Raw genomic sequence first — 23543 nt, 5'->3', positions numbered from 1 at the left:
GAGCGAGTAGGGTTCAGAGCAGAGGAAGAGGGAGCAGACTCCCCACTGAGCACGGAGTCCAACATGGGGCTTGATCTCCCAACCCTGAGATCATGACCTGAGCCTAAATCAGACGCTTAGCCAATTGAGTCACTCAGGTACCATGGGAAAAATAATTTTTTTAAAGTGTCTGAAGGAAGTTTAAGAACCATTTATACTAATGATCTCATTTCATATGTGAGGAAAATGAGGCTAAATAAGGAGGCATTAACCCATTCATTTAACATTTACCTACTGTTTACCATGTACCAGCACAGTGCTAAGCACTGGGTGTAAAACAATGAACAAAGCCAACATGATCCGGACCATTGTAGAGCTTAAGCTAAGATCAAAGGCCTAGTTAGGACTAGGACACAAGTCTCTTTGCTGATTCTACCAACCCATGCAGCTTGTGAACTTACCCTAATAATTCTAAAAACCATGGTTTCACATGCATTTGTAGCCAACCAAGTAAAACTGGCCACTTATTACAGCCTTGATAATCCAAAGTGCCACCACAAATTGCCCAGGGAAGACATGGGGGGCCCAGAGACTGAGAAGGCAACATAACATCAATTTGGAAGTTGAAGGGCTAGAAGTTTAACTACACAGTAAAATAACATGAGCTAGAATCAAGAGATAGGACTTTTAGTCCTGCATCTGCTAGTAACAATGAATGTGACTGACCATAAAAATATATTCTGGGGGAGATTTTCCCAACTTTCAATTATGGCCATTTCAAACGTATACAAAATTGGAGAATATTATGAACCCACATGTACAATATATTGACCATGTTCAATAGTGATACCAATACTCCTCCCCTACACCCCTGTCAGATTATTCTGAAACAAATCCCAGAAACTGTTTTATTTTTACCCATAAAAATGTTATGTATCTAAAAGAGACTTCTATTTAAAACATAACACCACAGGGGCACCCGGGTGGCTCAGTTGGTTTAGTGACTGCCTTCGACTCAGATCATGATTGGTCCTGGGATGGAGTCCCACATCTGGCTCCTGGCTCAACAGGGAGCCTGCTTCTCCCTCTCCCACTCCCTGCTACTCCACCTGTTTGCGCTCGCTGTCTCTCTCTCTGTCAAATAAATAAATAATTCTTAAAAAATATTAAAAAATAAAACATAACCACAATACTATTATCAAATTTAACAATACTCTATTATACACGGTCTTGAATTCATATTGCCCAGATTGTCTCAATTAGTTTTTACAGTTGGTTTCTTTCAATTAATATCCAAATAAGGCCCATGTGTTATAATCAGTTGATACGTCTCTCTCAATCAGTAGGGTCCCCTTCAATTTCTTATTTCTTGCAGTTCATGTATTGGAAGAAATAGGTTATTCATCCTGAAGAGGATTTTCAGGGCAGTTAAACTACTCTTTAGGAGGGGTGCCTGGGTGGCTCAGTGGTTAAAGCCTCTGCCTTCCGCTCAGGTCATGATCTCAGGGTCCTGAGATTGAGTCCCGCATTGGGCTCTCTGCTCGGCAGGGAGCCTGTTTCCTTCTCTCTCTCTCTGCCTGTCTCTCTGCCAACTTCTGATCTCTCTGTCAAATAAATAAATAAAATCTTAAAAAAAAACACACACAAAAAACCCCACTACTCTTTATGATACCATAATAGGAGTACATGTCATACATTTGTCCAAACCTGTAGAATGTCTAACACCAAGGGTGAACCCTCAAGTAAACTATGGACTTTGTGTGATTATGATGTGTCAATGCAGACTCATCAATTGTAACAAATGTACCACTCTGGTGAGGGATGCTGATAATGTGGGAGGTTATGCGTGTGTGAGTGGGAGGAGGTAAATGGGGAATCTCTGCACCTTCCTCTCAATTTTGCTGTGAACCTTTAACTGCTCTAAAAAAAGGTCTTAAACCAACCAACCAAACAACAACAAAAAAAGAAACTTAGGTTGTTCATCCTGTAGAAATTCTCATGATCTGAATTTTGTTGATTGCATTTCCACAATGTCATATCATAAAAAATATTGTAAAGGAAAACATGCAGGGGGCGCCTGGGTGGCTCAGTGGGTTAAAGCCTCTGCCTTCGGCTCAGGTCAAAGATCTCAGCATCCTGGGATCCAGCCTACTGAGATTCTGCCTACTTGTGATCTCTGTCTGTCAAATAAATAAATAAAAATCTTTAAAAAATAAATAAAACAAAACATGCAGAAGAAATTGGAAGGAGGAAACGGGTACATGTCCAAAGAAAACAGCAAACACCTGTAAGAACAATATCACAAAGACTGGTGCTCAAAATGTGCTAGGATTTTAAAACAAAAAAACCAGACACAGATTTTATGTTAATTTATATTCAGAACAAGAACAAGAAAAGGTACAGGTCTGCTTAAATGTACAGATAAATAGTATAATGCAAAAGGCTGCCTTGTTTTTCTTTTTCTAATCAAGATTACTGATAGTCAAACCAGAAAAGGAAAAACAAAACTGCAGAATGAGGAAATTTAATCCCAAAGCATTCAAGGAGATAAAAGTACCTAGATAATCTAAATGAGTTCAGTTCTCCTGTCCCAGACATACCCCCAAGAATTTACACAGCTTACTTCCTTATCTAAAACCTTTAAAGAATCAGAGTCTTGAAGAAGAAAATGAGAAAAACACTAGATAGTCAACATTGGACAGCAGGTAGATGCTAAAAACTATAAACAGAGTCAATCCTAAGCAAAATCCTTGAGTATACTATTAAATGGATTAAAGGCCCTGGTGTGGGTAAAAGATAATTAAGAGTCAGTAAGCATTCACAGAAAGCCAATCATATGAGATTAACCTAATTTCCTTTTCTGATAGGGTTACTGACCTACAATATAAAGGAATACTGTATACATACAAAAAAATCTGGATTTAAGCACTAAATCCCTTTTCTTAAAAAAAGATTTTAGGGGAATCTGGGTGGCTCAGTCCTTAAGCATCTGCCTCCGGCTCAGGTCATGATCCCAAAGTCCTGGGATCAAGCCCTGCATCAGGCTTGGTGGGGAGCCGGCTTCTCCCTCTCCCACTCCCCCTGCTTGTGTTCCCTATCTCGCTATGTCTGTCAAATAAATAAAATCTTGAAACAAAATAAATAAATAAATATTTTATTTTTAAGTAATCTCTATATCCAATGTGGGGTTCAAACCCATAAACCCAAGATCAAAAGTCACATGCTTGACCGGCTGAGCCAGCCATGATATCCTTATAGACAGAAAAGAGATGTAGGCTAGAATACACTTAGGTAGGTCTGTAACTGGTTGAACATTACTCAAGGTATGCTGATTAACGGATCAATGAAAAACCATAAGGAACTATTAAATAATTTCTCCTGTGCGCTATCTTCCTTCCCTTTTTTTTTTAAAAGATTTTTATTTATTTATTTGACAGAGAGAGATCACAAGTAGGCAGATAGGCAGGCAGAGAGAGAGGAAGGGAAGCAGGCTTCCTGCCGAGCAGAGAGCCCAATGCGGGGCTCAATCCCAGGACCCCGGGATCATGACCTGGGCCGAAGGCAGAGGCTTTAACCCACTGAGCCACCCAGGCACCCCCCCTTCCTTTTTTTTAAAAAAAGTAATCTTGACACCCAATGTGTGGCTTGAATTTACAACCCTGAGATCAAGAGTCTCATGCTCTACCAACTGAGCCAGCCAGGCACCCCATCCTATTTATTCTTATTAATGTCTTGAATGTGGACACTGATGGCCTATCTACCAAATTTACAGATGACACAAAGTGAGGGATAAGGAATATACTAGCTGACAAGGCCCAGAAATATTTTATAACACATTAGAACAATAAACCAAATCTTAAAAGACTGCAGTGTAGTAGGGATAATGGTAAAATGCATGATTGGGGAGATGTGACTTAAGAGCAAACCAGGTAAAAACATTTAGGTATCAGGTCATGATCTCAGGGTCATGAGATCGAGCCCTGTGTCAGGCTCTGGACTCATTGGGGAGTCTGCTTGATATTCCCTCTCCCTCAGTCTACCCACTCTACTCTCTTTCTCCCTCTGTAAAAAAAATATAAATAAATAAATAAGAATATTGTGTGCAATTGGGATACCACATTTTAAGAGAAGCACTGATGAAACAGAACATATCTGAAAAAGAGAAACAATTTAAGGAATGTTCTAGAAACCAAGCATAATTATACATAAAACTAAGGATGCTAACCTGGAGAAGATAAGGAAGGAAATGAATGACTCTACTTTTGGGATTTGGAATTTATTTTGCAAAGTACAGGCACTGAAACTTTTCATATAGTCTAATTTTCTCACTAAAATATATTCTAAACTCTTACTTTATATTTGATATGTACAAAAAAGTACATGTAGCATGTGCATGTAATTCTGAAGCATAACAAATACAATCAACAATGATTCACCATGTCACCTGAGAATAGAGTCAAGACCAGTACAGCTACTGTGTTGCTCTATTCTATCTGCTGCCTTTCTCTTTGAGGAAACCACTAGCTCAGATGTGATTTATTGTTCCCTTACTTTATCATTTAAAAATGTAAGGTATCGGGGTGCCTGGGTGGCTCAGTGGGTTAAGCCTCTGCCTTTGGCTCGGGTCATGATCTCAGGGTCCTGGATTGAGCCCCGCATCGGGCTCTCTGCTCAGCGGGGAGCCTGCTTCCCCCGCCCTCTCTGCCTGCCTCTCTGCCTGCTTGTGATCTCTGTCAAGTAAATAAACAATATCTTAAAAAAAAAAAAAAAAGGTAAGATATCCCTAAACAATACATTGTTGTTTTAAGCTTTGTTTTCACAGATGTACTTCCAAAGAAGAAAGTGTTGGACTCAAAATTAAACACTGCACCCAAAAATTTTAGTATTCCTGTTAGAGTTACCTTTATCATTGCACACTCTAGTGTATTTAAATCTCCTAACTGTGCCCATAACCACCAGTCATCTTCTGCTGCTCCCCCACCAAGGGCTGCCAGATTTAGCAACTACAAATATAGGCTGTCCAGTTAAATTCCAATTTCAGATGAATAACAAATACATTTTTGGTATGTTTACCTAAAACTGGAATTTCATTGGCAGTCCTGTATTTTATTTGGCGACTCTACTCCACACCCAAGTTAATTAAGTGAACAATTAATCCTATGATCTGTTAGTGTGTGGTAAAGGGAAAAAGTGGGAGGAATTGAATGGCCAATATCATTGCATAAATATTCACTGAAGTATTCAATAGTGTTCACTGACCAGAAAAAAAGTAAAAAAAAAAAAACCTTGCACATGTGTGAATTCAAAGCTTTCCCTCAATGCATTCAGTGCATATGCCCAAAAGCAAATACTACTGTATATGTGCAGTTAAGTACGTTTTTCAAAAGTGCTCAGCAAAGAGTATGAAGGCATATTAATAGCTTAATTATTTTGGCTTAGATTATCCCCTTCCCCCAAAAGCAAAAAACAAACAAAAAACAAGAAGGCTACTGTAACAAATTGACAAAACCTCTAGACACGCAAATTGACTTATAACCATTATTTAAAGATACCTATATCATTTTGAAGCTGTTCTCAGTCAACATGTTCAAAGTGAGGTTAACCTATATAGGTCAAATAAACATCAACAGCCAACTTTCTAGATCACTATCAATTAAAATTATGTTGTCATTAAAAAGGGATTCAAGTGGCATCTAGATGGCTAAGTAGGTGGAGCATATGACTCTTGATCTTGGGGTTTTGAGTTCAAGCCCCACTATTGGGTATAAAGCTTACTTAAAGAACTAAAACCCTTAAAAATAAATAAATAAGGGGCACCTGAATGGCTCAGTTAAGTGTCCGACTCTTGATTTTGGCCCAGGTCGTGATCTCAGGGTTGTGAGATTAAGCCTTGCTTGGGCTCTGTGCTGGGTATGGAGCCTGCTTAAGATTCTCTCTCTCAGGGTGCTTGGGTGGCTCAGTCTGTTAGGCATCTGCCTTCAACTCAGGTCATGATCCACTCAGCAGGGAATCTGCTTCTCCCTCTGCAGCTTCCTCCTGTTCATGCCCTCTCTCTCTCTCTCTCTCTCTCTCTCTCTCTCTCCCAAATAAATAAAATCTTAAAAAAGGGGAGGGATTCAATTATTATATATATAAAATTATATATACAAAATCTATATATACCAATTCTTCATTTTTTTTAAAGATTTTATCTATTTATTTGACAGACAGAGATCACAAGTAGGCAGAGAAGCAGGCAGAGAGAGCGGGGAAAGCAGGCTCCCCGCCGAGCAGAGAGCCCGATGCAGGGCTTGATCCCAGGACACTGGGATCATGACCTGAGCAGAAGGCAGAGGCTTTATCCCACTGAGCCACCCAGGCACCCCAGGACACTCTTCCTTTTATAAAAAGGATACTAGAAATATTTCAGATACATTATTTGTCAACCAAAAAATGGATGAGTCTTCTGCAATATGAAGGATTTGCTTCCCAAGTCTGTCATTACATAATCTCAAAATCCTTCCACAACCACAAGCACTAATAGCTCCTAGATTTGAATGGCAATCAATACAAGTGTGTATTAAGAACCTTTATAGATTAAATTCCCCAAATAGAAGCTAGTTGCATGCACTGTTTTGCCTGGCTTACTGCAAAACCCACGTTTTGAAATCAAGTATTGACCTGTGTGATTATACACAGGAGTCTTGGTTTTTCAGAGCTTCAGCAAGTGGTTTCTCCCCAGGCAATCACTGGATCACCTTTTCCAATTTCAAACTTAAATCTTTATCACTCATGTGCTATGGCTTTATGGTAATCAGGCCTTAAAATCATGGTGCAAGTGCTTAAGTCTGCTTTAGAAAAGAATACTGCATTTCCGTGGTTTCAAAAAACCAGATCCCATAAACCACCCTACCTCTGGTTTCTCATCCTTTAGTTACAGATCCTGCCTTTGGGCTTGGTGTTCCTCTACCTCTTACCTGAGGGTTCTCTGAAAAGCAAACAAACACAATCTGTAAGCCTTCTGACAATAGGAAGGAGAGTGCAAACTAAACCTACATTTGCCATCTGCTTCATAGTCAACTAAACGACTAGGAACTCAAAGACCCACTTCCTAAAGCACACAAAGAAAATACTAAAAGCAATCTCATACTTAGCACATTTCCAGACTTTATACTATACTGGATGAAAAGAATATACCAAAACAATTTTGCAACACAAAGAAGAATGGATGAACAAAGTCTTTTTCTGTCAGTAAGAGGATGCACCTTTTTCTAGGCTCTGAAAAAACAAAACAAAACAAAACAAAACAAAAGGTGGTTGGCTCTGAAGAAGCCTCTTGTCAGGTTGCAAAATTCCTGGCAGAGTCCGAAAGGGGTAAAAAGCAGCAATGACATGGAAGAAGGAATAGAGTGAACCAGCTGGAACAAAGCTGGGGGAACATTTTTCTTATAAGGTGACTACCAACGGCTTAACAGAGAATTACCCTATAGCTTGATCTTGTTTTTATCCTCCTCTTCTTTTTGCCTTGCCATCAGGAAAATATAAAAGTAAAATGAGCTTAAGCAGTTTCTCAGGGAACTGAATCAAGCAGAACAAAGAACAGCTTGCCTGTATAAAGTGGGTGCTGGGATTCTAAGGTCCTAGAGGTGAATAGGATATGAGCATAGATAAGGCCTTACCAAGTCATTAAAGTAAGCAGGTAATTAAAGAGTTTTGCTTTCTAAAACCCAGTAAGCTGAAACAGGAAGATCTGATGGTAAACTAAGACCAACACCCAAGTGGCTAAGTCTAAATTAGGAATCAGAAGGGTTCTGGTGATCAGAAAACCTTGACATGAAGATTTTCTCTCCACTTAGGTCAGGCAGGAAAACAACATCAAACAGAAAGCCAAAGACAAAAACAAAAACCCAGTTCAAATTTAGATAAGATACAGTTTTATCTTTTAAATCTTGCTCTATAAATAAAATCTTAAAATGGGGGGGGCGGGTGACTGGGTGGCTCAGTTGGTTGGTTAAGCATCTGCCTTGGGCTCAGGTCATGATCCCAGGGTCCTGGGATCAAGCCCCACACTGGGCTCTCTGCTCAGCGGGGAGCCTGCTTCTCCCTCTCCCCTTCCCCCTGGTTGTCTTCTCCCTCTGTCTCTCTCTCTCTCTGTGTCAAATAAATAAAATCTTAAAAAAAATAAATAGGGGCGCCTGGGTGGCTCAATGGGCTAAACTTCTGCTTTTGGTTCAGGTCATGATACCAGGGTTCTGGGATCGAGCCCCATATTGGGTTCTCTGCTTAGCAGGGAGCCTGCTTCCTCCTCTATCTCTCTCTGCCTGCCTCTCCACCTACTTGTGATCTCTGTCAAATAAATAAATAAAATCTTAAAAATAAATAAATAAAATTTGGTGTGCAGTATTATTCATTGGAATTGAGGTATATACACTGATTTTGTTAATCACATTTTGAAAAAGATTTTTTAATATTTATTTGAGAGACCGAGCACGCATGCGAGTGCACTTGGGGAGGAACAGAGAAAGAGGGACAAGCAGATTCCACGTTGAGTGTGGAGCCTGATGTGGGGCCCAATCCCACAACCCTGAGATCATGACCGAAGCCAAAATCACGAGTCAGACATCCAACCTACTGAGCCACCCAGGTGCCCAGGCAGATTCTTATGGTAAGTTTTACTAATCAAATATGAAGCAATAAAATCATCCACAGAAAGTGGTAAGTCAAAGAACACCTTTAACTAATAACTGTACTCAAACTCGAGAATTGAGATCTAAGAGAAAATTATTTGCTGGCCTTTTAAAATGGAATCATTTGTAAAAATAAAAAAAAATAATTTGTGACAGTACCACACCCATTCTCACAGCTCTATTTTAAGTTGGCTGCTACCAAAAGTGAAAATCCCAACGGGAAAAGTCTAGGAATAGCAGAAAAAAAAAATTAGGCAATCACAAATGAGTCTTATTTTCCTAGTACAATCTATAATGTCATGTTTTAACTAAGCAGTCGAAAACAGGACTCATATTTCCCTAGATACATGGTGACACTGATTTATTAACAAGATTAACAAAAGCCAAGAATATAGTTATAATTATCAAATAGGGAATTAACAGAATCTTTGAGATATCAATTATTACTTCTATTATTCTTTGAAAGACCATTTTAAGTTTAAATACTATGAAAGTGAATAAGTAGAATATATCTAAAATACCTAATATAACTATTTTATCCATGATATTAATGGGAATAGATAGTGAAAAAAATTTGGCACAATGGCTCTGTTTTTTCAAAGTGTATTTTTGTGGCAACATTTATAAATAGTCTGTAATAAAAGGTAACTTCATAAATATAAATCTAGTCACATGTGAAGTAATTACAAACTTAAAGAAGACCCTTAATGATACGTATTTTTTCTAAAATGACAACCTGATTTTTCAAAACTCATTTACATAATCCATGTAGCTTTATGCCATATTCCTGAAAGAACATCTTGATAATCTATTTACTGACAAAAATAACAGAAAAACATATCCGTTCCCTGGGCCTACTCAAGAATTCTAAACTAAAAACATTCTACTTTGCACATTTACAGACTTTCAACAAATAACCACATTAAAACAGTAATTCAAGGAGAGGGCATCTATTTCACAATGTCCCAATTTGTCAGAGTGGGTTAGATAAAAATCACATCTCTTAATGATTTAAAGTAATTTTTAGTAAAATCATAACAGAAACAGGTAACTAAATTTTTGACTGCCTAGAGATGTTATTACTAAGGTAGTCATGCTAAATCACTTTGTAACCTACTTTTAAAAAACTAAATAAGAGGTTGGTCTACAGGTTATATCAAAAGCTTTAGCAAGTAAATGTGCTAGTATGATTTTTCAAGTTATCTAACACATCCAATGGTGTACTAATCTTAAAAAGTAAATGCCAGGGGTGCCTGACTGACTCCGTCAGTGGAGCAGGTGACTCTTTTTTTTTTTTTTTAAAGATTTTATTTATTTACTAGAGAGACAGAGATCACAAGTAGGCAGAGAAGCAGGCAGAGAGAGAGGAGGAAGCAGGCTCCCCGCTGAGCAGAGAGCCTGATGCGGGGCCCGATCCCAGGACCCTGGGATCATGACCTGAGCCGAAGGCAGAGGCTTTAACCCACTGAGCCACCCAGGCGCCCCGGAGCAGGTGACTCTTGATCCTCGGTCTTGAGTTCAAGTCCCATGTTGGGGAAAGCTTACTTTAAAAAAAAAAATAAAGTAAATACCTATAACATCTAAGGTCACCCTATATAAAAATAAGAGCTTTAAAAAAATCTGTCATGAGGCACCTGACTGGCTCAGTCGGTTGAGTCTGCCTTTGGCTCAGGTCATGATCCCAGGGTCCTGGGAATCAACCCTGCGTCGGACTTCAGACTTCCTGCTCAGTGGAGAGCCTGCTTCTCCTTCTCCCTCTGCCCCTGCTGCTCTGCCTACTTGTGCTCTTTCTCTATCTCTGTGTCAAATAAATAAATAAAATCTTTAATAAAATGTCACAATCTCCCCTTTAAAAAGTTTTACATAAATCAATTCTATGATCAGTGAACAGGTTTATTCACACTTTGAGATTCTTCACTTTTCTCTGAGTTTACTGCTCATCACCAAAGATGGGCAGAGGGACAAAAATCAAACGAAACTATTTATTTTGTTTTTGATTTTTTAAAAATTTACTGCTATCTGTGATAAAAGGTTGATGGGAAAGGAGTTTGTAAACTAATGAGTGAACTGAGGCGTTAGTGTAACTGATAGTTTTTAATTGTTCATGTTCTCCACCCATATCATGAATAATGGAAAAATGATCAAATTTCAGTACATTTAATATTAAGCATTTTATTTTATAAATTTGATTACTATGCTTTATGTATTTGAATTTCTACTTTTGCATTCTTTAATGAAATATGTATTAAAGACTTGATAATTCTCTAGAAAAATATCGAATTACCTAGAATGCTTACCTACATAAAACATTCCGAGTGGGGGTGCCTGGGTGGTTCAGTTGGTTAAGCAACTGCCTGGAGTCCTGGGATGGGCCGGAGTCCCGCATCCGGCTTCCTGCTCTGCAGAGAGCTGGCTTCTCCCTCTGCCCTTCTGTCCCTCTGCCCCTCTGATGCTCTCTCTCTCTCTTTCTCAAATAAATAAATAAAATCTTTAAAATAACATTCTGAGTGGCAAGTTTACTATTTATTATAAAAATGGTTATTCAATCTTATTTAGATCTTAAATAGTAATTACTGATAATATTATTTTTCTAATTACTTAGCTACAAGGAATGCATTTTCCTCATTAATTTGACAGCCAACAGAGGTATGATTAGGTGGAAAAAATTAATAACTACCACATGCATTCATTGTGACTGCTAGAAAACACCTCTGAAGGGGAAGGGGAAAAAAAGAAGCATTGTGTTTCCAATTAGTGGCTCGTAGCCAAAAATATGAATCAGTTATACTAAAAAACAAAAAACAAAAGACCTAACCCCCGCCCCCTCCAACTGTGGTCTAAGTAAACAACTGACAACAAGCTATAAAACAAATACAGGGCAAAAAAAAATCTAGGATTAAGACTTCTTTGATGAGGCACAGAAGCCCAATCAGCAGTGGCTCACATCTTGAGGGGTTTTCCCTTAGGAACAAAGAACATACCCTAAGAAATGTAGTTAGCAGTATCTGGAATTCCAGCTCTTGCAGTAGCAAGGTCATTTTCTGACCTAGCTACTGTACCATAATTAATTCCGTCAAAGCTTGAAAAGAACATTAAAAATACTCCTTTTTAGGGGAGCCTGGGTGGCTCAGTTGGTTAAACATCTGCCTTTGGCTCAGGTCTAGGCTCTGCTCAGCCGGGAGCCTGCTTCTCTCTCTCCCTCTGCCTGCCACTCCCCCTGCTTGTTTGTGCGTGCGGCGTTCTCTCTCACTCTAATAAAATCTTTTTTAAAAATACTCCTTTTTATTGTTTTAAACAATAAATTATACATACCCAAATGGCAGAAGAGTTAGTCTCATCATTCTAATATTCACATTTAAAACATGACATCACAAATGTTTAGTTTAGAAAAGCAAAATAAGGAGAGACCTAATCTTTTTTTTTTTAATATTTTATTTATTTGACAGAGATCACAAGTAGGCAGAGAGGCAGGCAGAGAGAGAGGAGGAAGCAGGCTCCCCGCTGAGCAGAGAGCCCGATGTGGGGCTCGATCCCAGGACCCCGGGATCACGACCTGAGCCAAAGGCAGAGGCTTAACTCACTGAGCCATCCAGGTGCCCCAGACCTAATCTTTTTTTTTTTTTTTTTTTTTAGATTTTACGTATTTATTCATGAGAGACAGAGAGAGAGAAGGCAGAGGCAGAAGAAGCAGGCTCCCTGTGATGCTAGGAGCTTGATGCCAAGACTCAATCCCAGGTCCCTGGGATCATGGCCTGAGCTGAAGACAGATGCTTAACCAACTGAGCCATCCAGGCACCCTGAGACCTAATGTTTTAGATCTTCATTCAAAACCATCATCTAATTATCACAAAGTAGTGAAGTTCCACTTCTGCTGGCTGGCCTTAATCTACCCTGAGCTGAGATTTATTTGCAAAATTAGCATAATAATTGTCCTACCTAACTCACAAAAATCGTCCTTCTGTCTCACAGAGCTGCAAGAAATCAGCAGAGATAATGAGACTAAAGAAGAAGTACCTTGTAAACTAATAACCAACATTGGTTGATGGTATACCATCATTCTTTACATGTAACAACATGTAGGGCTATAATATTTCTTTCTGATTACGAACCCATTCATCACTGGAAGAAGTTGATACCAAGAAATTGATAGGACTACAGGATAACTAGCAACGCCTCCCAAGGCTTCACCATTAACATTTAATATTTGCTGAGTACAGGATGTCCTCAAATTACAAAGGTTCCATAAATCCAAACCACTGTCCTTGCCTCAGCCCCCTCCTTTTCCTCCCTCTTTGCTCTTAAAGGAGCTGAGGTGGGGGTGGGAGTGCAGATTTGAGGGAACCAGGAAGTTCAAAACTAGAAGAAAATGGGAAAAGAAGTGGAACACCACAGAGCATGCCTACTCACCATCCCTATCACCATCTAAACCCTTTGTTGCTGCTACACAGCAGCTGTAGACATCTCTCTGTGCTGGGAAATAATGCAAAGGTTAAAAGTCAATAGCCAAGAGCTATGACCTGAAACAAAATAGGGATAATAAAGTTCACCTAAAGGGGAAAAAAAACTGATCTCAGTCATTAGCCTAATCTCTAAAGCCAACCCTATAAAGATAAAACACCAATTGCAAAATATTGACAAACCTACTCACTTTCACTCACAGATGTCCTAGTTTTATCAAACTACCTATTTATTCATTCTGTTCACCTATCTTCCACAAACCCAATAAATCTGCCCCCCTGTGATGCTAACCTATCCCACTTACCAACACATTCACTATACCCTATTTAATCAATCTTTCTCTACCTCTTCCCAAAGACCCACCCACTATATATTTCAGCCATCAGGGCCCCTTTTCCATTCTAAGGGACAATAAGTTATTATATGTAGTTAATCTCTGTACTAATGACATTGGGTAAGCAAAGGAGAAAGATGGGGGTAAAAGGGGTGAAACGGGCTGGAGTAATGTTCAAACAACCTGCCATTTTCAGTTTGACACGAGTAGACAAGCACATTTAAAAAATCTTTTTAAAAATAAATACATATCAATTCACAGACCTGTACACGTGGGGCTAATAATACATTTTATGTTTATTAAAAAATAAATTTTAAAAAATAAATAAAAACACATGAATTATTAATAGTACTGCTAATAACCAGAAAGATGATTCCCTCAGTCTCCCAATTTAAACACACTTTCAGAAACAAATTTAAAAGAGAACTATTGATATTAAGTTCATCCATGGCTAATTTTTCCAGTTCAAGAGCAATGCCAGAAGAAAAAACAAAAAAAACACTCCTACCTCTTCTCATGAACCTACTTAGTAACCAGAATGCTTGCTTCTGAGAAAGTGGGTTTGAATACAGCTCTACATTCTATTTATTGGTTCTCTAGAAAGTCTGACCTGTGGTTCAAAAGAATGCCCACAGTTCAATTAGTCTGCACTGAAACAGTCTATGACAATTAGTAGTGCTCAGGTGGGTTTTACACAGAAATGGCTTGCTCTGCACAGGTTGCCTACTGGAAGATATTGTTAAGGTTTTCAGTCAGAAGTTTACAAAACTGTTATGCTTCATGCTTTTATTTATTTACTGTTAAAGATTTTATTTATTTATTTGACAGAGAGAGAGACAGAGAGAGGGAACACAAGCAGGGGGAGTGGGAGAGGGAGAAGCAGGCTTCCCGCAGAGCAGGGAGACCGATTCGATTGGATTCAATTCGATTCGATTGGATTCAATTCGGGGCTCGATCCCAGGACCCTGGGACCACGACCTAAGCCACCCAGGCACCCCCTTCACGCTTCTAAAACAAAACAAAACAAAACACAACTATTTATCTTCCTCCCCACTCTACCCCCCCCTCCCCCCGCTTTCTATAAAACAATGTTCAGGATTAGGGCCCTGTGGAGAAAGTAAAACTTCTACTGCCCCTAAATCTATCTGTGCAACTAAAATAAAGTTCTCCTTGGAGCATTATCAGACTTTAACCACAGTTTTTATTAGGATACACCAGTCCTAAAATGAAGCCATTCAAATCATGATTTCAACAAAAATTCAAACCAGGAAGATGTAATCATTTCACAAATTTACAATCTTACTATGTAATTTTCTAGTTCAACAAGATAAACATGTTTTGAAAAGTAAAAAAAAAATCCCAAGACTGAAATTCTACTTTGATTTTTAAAACGACATTACTTATATATGGTATATATATATATGGTATATATGATACCAGTATTGGCTAAATCATTAGTAGATTAACCATGTCCAATTCAGGTAACCCAAGAGATTAATTGTGCATACTTAGAAGTCACTACTACACCATACAGTATTAACAAGCATTAGCACCAAAGACAAACAGTAACACAAACATTAATACATAAACCAACCATTCATAAATCCTAGATATTTCAATATCCTTTTTTTTCTAAAAGTAAACTCTACACAATGTGGGGCTTGAACTCATGACCCTGAGATCAAGAGTCACACCCTCTACAAACAAAGCCATCCAGATGCCCCTTCAATATTCTTATTTTTAGCAAGACAAGTAAACATTTATAATTCAAAACTAATATATTTATATGAATTCCGAGGTTTTTAAGAAATAAAAAATGCACTTGTCAAGTAAATAGAAAGGCTTATAATAATGACCCACACAACTATTCAGTCTTTACCTTTCCTTTCCTGTTTATTCGAAGGCTGAAAAAGATAACCTTTCCTATTACATATCTAAACAATTTTCTCAAATTAGAATGAATTAATCTAAGGGCCATTCTTTCTATTACCTACAGAAATTATTTTTGTTATAAGCCAGATTGCTTATTTGGTAGCTGCTGATGAATCAAGGTGGCTTTTAAATCACTTGAGCTAGCTTCTGATGATACTTAGTCTAAAATCACATTTGCAAATACTATTTCTTACATGGCCACTCTTGATCTTGAAACTTACTCTAGCTGATATTACAAAAGGATGGCCATTGGACGGCCGTGATGCAATGTATTCAATCTTCAGGACAAGGACGAACAATGGAACTGGGAACATGAGAGTGAGGAACTGTTCCCTAAATGCATTCTTGTTAAATTTTGTATGCTTAAAATGTTGGGAGACAAAAAGGTTTTGTGGACTTAAAACTAACTGACCCTGATGGAATGCCAAACTGTAAACTTCGGGACAGCTGCAGCTGGTAATAAAACGCTAAAACCTGAAGAGCTTTAGCAGAACCTGATTATATGGTAATCCCAGTATCTGAGACAAGGCAAAGGAGCTAGAAGAATAACTGATAGGCTGGTTGCTAGGGTAACCAAGGTAAATTTGTATACTGACTGGGCAAAAACACTGGGGTTGCCATCAGGTATGAGGCCCACATTATGTTTCATGTACTTCTTTCCTCAATTTTCAATCACAAGATGACAAACTAACACAAAGACCACTCGGTTTGAAAGAAGAGAATGGGCTTCTGCTCTGAAGAGTAAGGAAAGCACCCAATTAAAGGTTTAGCTGTTTAGCTCAATAATATCCCACAGCTAAAAGAGAACAGGCCTTGTGAAAGTCTGTAGAAATTAGTTTAGCTCTGGGTAGAAAAACAGAAATGTAGGTTATTTATCAATTCGAGTTAGTTATCAGGAGAACATCCTAAAGTACGTATTAATTTTTATTACTTTAAATTTTGAGTTATTCCTTATGGGCTCTTAATCTCTTACAAAAAGGATTTAATTCGCACTATGTAGGTGTGAATCTAAAACAATACTAAATGGTGTGCTCTGTTTTATCTCAGTTATCTACACTCCAGGAAGCAGCCTTATAACCTGGTCTCCGTAGCGGCTGCAGGGCCTACCTCCACCACCTCTACCTCCTGATCACCGCACTCCCACCACCCAAACCCACCCTCCACCTACACTACCCCAGGAGGTAATTACCAGAATTGCAGCCCAGTATGAGGGGGAAACAAAGAGCGTCTTTAAGGGGCTTGCCTGGCAAATTCACCTGACTTTTTCAAAGTTAAAATAATGTAGAGAAAACATGGGTGGCTGTGTAATGTAAAGGTTACACAGTAAGTCCCAAATACCAACAATTACAGACTTCTTTCTGTTCTGTAGGTCCACCACTGAACTGTCAACATCCTAATACTATATACATTTCAAAAATCAAATTTTATTTTTTTGAAGATTTTTTTTTAAAGATTTTTTATTTTATTTATTTGACGGAGAGAGAGATCACAAGTAGGCAGAGAGGCAGGCAGAGAGAGAGGAGGAAGCAGGCTCCCTGTGGAGCAGAGAGCCCGATGCAGGGCTCGATCCCAGGACCCTGAGATCATGACCTGAGCTGAAGGCAGCGGCTTAATCCACTGAGCCACCCAGGCGCCCTTTTTTGAAGATTTTATTTATTTATTTGACAGACAGAGATCACAAGTAGGCAGAGAGGCAGGCAGAGAGAGAGGGGGAAGCAGGCTCCCCGCTGAGCAGAGAGCCCGATGGCGGGGCTCGATCCCAGGACCCTGGGATCACGACCCGAGCTGAAGGCAGAGGCTTTAACCCACTGAGCCACCAGGCGCCCCCCAAAATCAAATTTTATCCACTCTATTTTATGCAGTAGGTTATCACAAGAACCGAGTAAAGTTTTTAGTTTATAGGAGTTTGTACAGATTCAAATTGAGACCCCCAAACTGCCATATATATAAGGACTGTCCTACCTCCATGAGTCACCAATTGACAGCTGGAGGACACTAAATTTAGAGCCCGAATTTACCTTATATGTAGGTTCCCCTCACTTCAACATGATGTTATGTGGGTGTGATCAACAGCTTTTACAAATATATTTCTATCAATCCACAAAGCTAAAAGCAATCAACAATAATCCAGGATTTATAAATATAATCTGATTAAATCCAACCCATGAACAGCCATTTGAAGCAAACATTCTTAAAGTAACCCATATTGCACAAACATTTTTAAAATTTAAACTTGAATCAATTTTCACTTCAGAGGGAAATCTTTCTAATGCCTAAGAAAGTGAGAAGCTACGTTTTCAAGAGGCGGCTATGCAACTTTTTGTTTTCAGATTGAACAATTCTTCAGGAGAGTCTGATCTCAGTTCTCATGACTTGAAAATCAAGATTTCACCCATTATGATAGACTAGTGGGGCGCCTGGCTGGCTCAGTTGGGAGAGCATGCAACTCTTGATCTCAGGGTCTTGAGTTCAAGGCCCCATGGTGGGCATGGAGCCTACTTAAAAAAAAAAAAAAAAGAGTGGAGTTCATACTAATTATAGACTCCTGAAACTGAACTAAATAATAATCACTGTTCTTAGATCAACTATTCTGCCACCATCCTGATTTGGAGAAAATTAGTGGGCAAAAGTCAGAACCCTAGACAGAACAGTCAATGTCCTCTGACAGCAACAAAACAGAATCATGTTAGATAGAAGACCACCTTAAGATCCCCACTAACAGGAAAAAAAAAAGAAGAAAAAAACCCAAACAAACAGAGCCCCACTAACAGGGTAAGTGCCAGTAACCTAGAGCAGGAATAGCTATCAATACTTCCCTCCTTCCAGAGAAAAGGCAGCATGGTATAAATGAGGAATCAGGAGACTTGGGTTCTAGTTTCAAGTCTGCCATTAATCAGCAATGTGTTGACTTCCCCTAGGAAGTCTGAACCTAGGTTTCTCTTTCAGTTAAATGGGAGGATTGGACTGAATGATCTCTGATCCTTTCCTCTCTAAAAATGTTACCATCAGGGGCGCCTGGGTGGCTCAGTCGTTAAGCGCCTGCCTTTGGCTCAGGTCATGATCCCAGGCTCCTGGGATGGAGCCCCTCATCAAGCTTCCGGCTCAGGGGGAAGCCTGCTTCTCCCTCTCCCACTCCCCCTGCTTGTGTTCCATTAAAATAAAAATGTTACCATTCTATCCATTCTTTCAAGGCCTCAAAAATATTTTGGTCGCCACTAAAAAAATAAAGACTGCTCAAAATGTCACATTCATTTTTATAACATGTTCCCACTGCCAGCCTTTAGTATGTGTATGGATAATTCACACGAACTAGGAGGAGCATTCATCTCATATATAATTTACCCAGTAAACATTTAATTTAAAAATCTATGGATCTGGGGGCACCTGGGTGGTTAAGCATCTGACTTTGGCTTAGGTCAACATTTCAGGGTCCTGGGATCTAGTCTCTATGTGCGACTCCCTGCTCAGCAGGAAGTCGGCTTCTCCTCTCCCTCTGTTCCTCTCCCTTCTTGCACATGCATGCTCTCTCTCTCAAAAAAATCTTTTAAGAAATTTTTTAAATAAAAATAAAATCTATTGATCTTAAAATAACAAAAAATAAAGCCTATGGGTCCTGAATCATGTACTAAATAGTATCAGATTTGTTAAACTGAAAACTAAAAAAAAAGGTGCCTGAGTGGCTCAGTCCGTTAAATGTCTGCTTTCAGCTCAGGTCATGATCCCAGGGTCCTGGGATGGAGCCCCGTATGCGGCTCCTTGCTCAGCGGAGAGCCTGCTTCTCTGGCTCCCGCTCCCACTGTTTGTGCGTTCTCTCTCTCTCTCAAATAAATAAATAAAATATTTTTTCAAAAACTTTAAGAAAATAGGGGCATGCCTGGGTGGCTCAGTCATTAAGCATTGGCCTTCGGCTCAGGTCATGATCCCAGGGTCCTGGGTTTGAGTCCCACATTGGGCTCCCTGCTCTGCGGGAAGCCTGCTTCTCCCCCCTTGCACTCCCCCTGCTTGTGTTCCCTCTCTCCCTGTCTCTCTTTCTGTCAAATAAACAAAATATTAATATTAAATATTAAATATTAAAGAATATTAAATATTAAATATTAAAGAAATATTAAAGAAAAAAATGGAAAGATTTCCCAAGAACAAAAGCTTATCAGTAAAAAGCACACTATTAAACTTCAACACGATGAGAGACTTTTAGAATTAAGAAGAGTCTCAGTGTTATCTCAATTTAAAGATGAAGAAATGAAATGACTCAGAGTCCAGGGCTTTTTTCTACTATACCACACTTCCTCCTCCCTTTCCTGCTTTACCAAAAGGCAGCATAGTAGCAAAAAAGAATGCTAGACTGAAACTGACCTGAATTCTGGTTCTAACTGCCATTAATTTGCTGTGGCACCTTGGATGAGTCCCTAGGCTTCGATTTTCACAATAATTTATATACAGAAATTATCAGTTAAATCCAGCAAACTGGTCCTAAAGCATTTTACTCCAGAATCTCTACACACAAATGCATACACACAGTGTGGGACAGCTATAATGTACTGGAAAAAAAAAAAAATACCAGACTAGGAGTCTGAAGAACTGGCTTCAAATCCCAGTTCTGTCACTTACAAGCTATGTCTCTTAGGCCAATTCATTAACCTCTCTGAGCCAAAGGCTCCTCACAGGTAAAAATGGAGAAAACAAGGAAATCCGACCTAAAATATGTCAAAATAAAGCATTATAAATGTGGTACAAGGGGCGCCTGGGTGGCTCAGCCGTTTAAGCCTCTGCCTTCAGCTGAGGTCATGATCCCAGGGTCCTGGAATTGAGTCTTGGTTCAGGCTCCCTGCTCAGTGGGAAGCCTGCTTCTCTCTTTGCCCCCCCCCCCCCCGCCGCCCCCGCTTGTGCTCTCTCTCTCAAATAAATAATAAATAAAAATCTTTTTAAAAATTAAAAAAAATTAACATGGTAATATTGCAAAGCTGGGTGACTGGAGATCTGCCACTGTGGAAAAGTAGGCTGTACTGGAATCAAGTCTTTCTATTAAAAAACTAGGCTGATTTTGAACTTTCAAAGAGTAGAACAACAAAGCTGAAGACACCAATGGAGGGGAACAGAAGAAATAAATAAATTTCAGGAAACGGACTGTGTATCTGGATTCTGATTAACAAAACATATGAGAACTCTCACTTGCCCATCCACTTACTACAATTTGATGAAATGGTCTGTGTACTGTGGCACACCCAAGAGCAAGGAACATTTCTTAAAGTTTGCAAACTCAGTCTGTTAACCTCTCAGAGTTTGTATGGTGTGCCACTCCATTTCATTACCAAGGGACAGAAGATACTTCTGATGACCAGATATCTAGTGATACCATCTGTTTCCACAAGTCAAGATTTCTCACTGCCTTTCTCTTCACGGTACCTTATGCAAAAGACAAAACCAGTCACAAAGGACAGAGGAAATGTCAATGATGCCAACTTTTTCAGTCCTCCCAGTACTGCTAGTTCTTTTCAGATGCAATTCTCCAGATGAATCTAATTTTCTTCCAACCCCCTCCCCCAACTAATACAGAATGGAGCCATGAAATTCACAGACTGACACTACAGCTTTACCCATAGAGCTCAACACCATTAGTATTTGGAGAGGTTGGAGAGGTCAGAGTTAAAATTAGAAGGCTGGGTCCCATGGGAGAGACGTTTTTACTTTTCACCTAATATCAAAGGATCAAAGTGCTTGAGAAGCTCTATTATCCCAAGAAGCAAGAAGTGATTCTATCAATTCTATCAAAATGACTCACTGGGTTTAAATAAGTTAAACAGCTCCAAGTTCTGCATACTTCCTCCCAAAGTAACCACTGTGTGAAGTTAAATTTTTTTAATTCCACGAAAGAAAGAAGGGAATGGACATTTGGGTTCTTTCTCTGTGCCAGGTTCTAGGCTAGACAATATACACTCCTGATATAACTGTCCTTCAAAATTAAATGTTTCATTCATTGAAAAGGAACAATATTCACATATTTCTAAACTGATTAAGATCATATAGTTATTTCCTTCCCCCACTCCACATACACACACTCAAAAGCATTAAACCATTAGGTCTGTCATTTAATCTAAATCGACAGCTCAACAGTTCATTACTTTGAGGGGAAACAAAATTTAATTTCAAGGGAATCCAATCTATTTGGAAATTCAAAAGTATTTTCAATCCTCTACCATCTAGCTATGAACTCGTTTCAGATACTGAACTTGGAGACTCAGTACCACCTCAAGACTGGTCACTGCCACCCAAAAATCTCGCAATAGTGATAGAAAGTTTGGTGGAAACACATCTGTGATCCACGAATGTACATTTCTTTCTGATTTTGCTGTCCCAACTTTTTTGGTGTATGTTATATATAAAATATATTGGGCTTTAGAATGACTTCTAGAAAGTACAGATAAATTTTATTTGCATCAAACACGGTATTTCTTCCAGGGGGTAAGTGTCGGAATTGAAGGCAGCTGAACTCCTGTAACCGTATTAGCGTCTACTTACATTAACATACAAATTTTACCAATTCTTAAGTTCTTACAGCAAGAAAATATATTTCACTGCCTCTACTTCCACACAAGTCGGTAGAAGAGTTCGGCAAAATAGCTTTAAATCCTGTTTCAACTTTGAAAAGTGGAGGAGTGGGTAAGTAGAAGTCCCAGTCAAGCGAAGCATTCCAACTACTGCGCTTCCTTACGCAGAATCTCTCATTCGAATCATCACTAAAACATCTTGCAGAATTAGATAAATAACACAAAGCTGTGGCTCTCCTTCCAACCACCAGATTACTCAGCACTTGTTTGTATCTCTGTAGTTGGTTATGTACAACTGAGTCCAGCTACTCTTTTAAGACGGCATCCTCCCTTAATGGTAAGAACCTTGTCTTTGATTTCCTTTGCCTCACCGTAAGGTGCTATTTTAATTAAACACTGTTGATCTACAGTACATCAGCTAGAGGACTTTCCCAAGTAAAATACCCAACCATTCCCCCGCTCCTTTACTTTCGGTGCAACGAAAAAGACGGCAGACAGTTACAGCTACCTCTGAAACGAACAGGTAAGTTAGCGCCAAAAGAAAAAAACCCATGGGAAATGCAATTTGTCCTGTTACTGCTCCTTTAATCTGTGGTCCCCAGGGCCAAAACGGATGTTCCGAAGGTAAAGCGCTGAAACCCCACAAATACAAATCTGCCGGCTCTCGGGCACGTAAGCTGTCCCACCTCGAAGAAAGCTGGACCAGACGAGAGAGGGGATCCTTAGCCCCAGGGGCCGCTCACCGGAGAAAAGCGGGGGTTTGGCCGAGGTGGGCGATTCCCCCTCCCCCGACTCCGTCTGAAGTGCCGGAGTGAGACACAGGAGCAGCAGTGGCGGACACAGCGGGACCTGGGAGGGGTGCCGGAGGAAAGCACAGGGGAAGCCGGGGGACTGGAGCGCGCGGCTTCTGGGCCAAAGCTCCAGTTACTTACCCCACAGGGTAGCCGCCCCCCAGGTGCACATCTTCAGAGGCATCAAAGAATTCCTCGGTGTCGCTTTCCGACGCCATTTATAGGACACGCCCGCGGGTGAGGGGGCCGGCGCCGCCTGGAGGGAGGGTGACTTTCGTCTCCTCTTCGTCGTCCTCCGCCCCGGCGAGACCGTGGAGTGGTGCGTCCCGGGCGAGGACAGAGACCGGAGAGAAGATCTAGAGTGAGGAGCCGGCGAGGGGCAGGGGCCGCCGTCAGCTGCCGGGCTGCGGGAATGACCGGCCGAGCGGCAGCCTGAGAAGGCGGCGGTAGGTCCACGGACTGTTGCAGTCGCCGCTCCCGGCGATAGGTGTACAAGGAGAGCGAGAGAAGAGGCGGTGGCTCTCTGCGGGGGAGGGCGGGCGCGCCGACGACAGCAGCTCCAATTTCTCCCGCAGCAGCAGTTACAGCAGCTGAGAGAGTCAGTTGCCCGCAAAATACGGACGCGCACCTAACCTCGCGAGATTTCGGGAGGGGGCCGGTTAAAGCGTGGGCGGGGCGACGAGGAGGCGGGGGCGGTTCCAGAGCGGCAGCGCTCAGATTTCTTCTACCCGAGAGGCCTATCAAAACGGCGCAAGCGCGTTGAGGGCGTTCGGTGAAGGCCGGAAGTAGCCGAGGAGGGTGGAGCCTACAACCTGCGCAGGAGCGGCGTGGTACCTTA

General features: G+C 40.2%; 1 protein-coding gene across 2 annotated transcripts in view; it reads right to left on the bottom strand.

Annotated features, from left to right (window-relative positions):
* WDR44 (WD repeat domain 44) overlaps nt 1–23320 on the bottom strand; it is an 84086-nt gene extending 60766 nt beyond the window's left edge. For both annotated transcript variants that reach the window (XM_045996234.1, XM_045996235.1), the window contains exon 1: nt 22847–23320. In XM_045996234.1, the coding sequence (XP_045852190.1) occupies nt 22847–22923 (77 nt within the window). In that variant the 5' untranslated portion in view covers nt 22924–23320. The remainder of the gene's footprint in view (nt 1–22846) is intronic.
* Between the last annotated feature and the right edge of the window lie 223 nt (nt 23321–23543).

This window comes from Meles meles, chromosome X (assembly GCF_922984935.1).
Source record: "Meles meles chromosome X, mMelMel3.1 paternal haplotype, whole genome shotgun sequence".
Classification (NCBI taxonomy): Eukaryota; Metazoa; Chordata; class Mammalia; order Carnivora; family Mustelidae; genus Meles; species Meles meles.
Note: the sequence above shows the minus strand (reverse complement) of the source record. Positions and strands in the feature narration are given on the sequence as shown.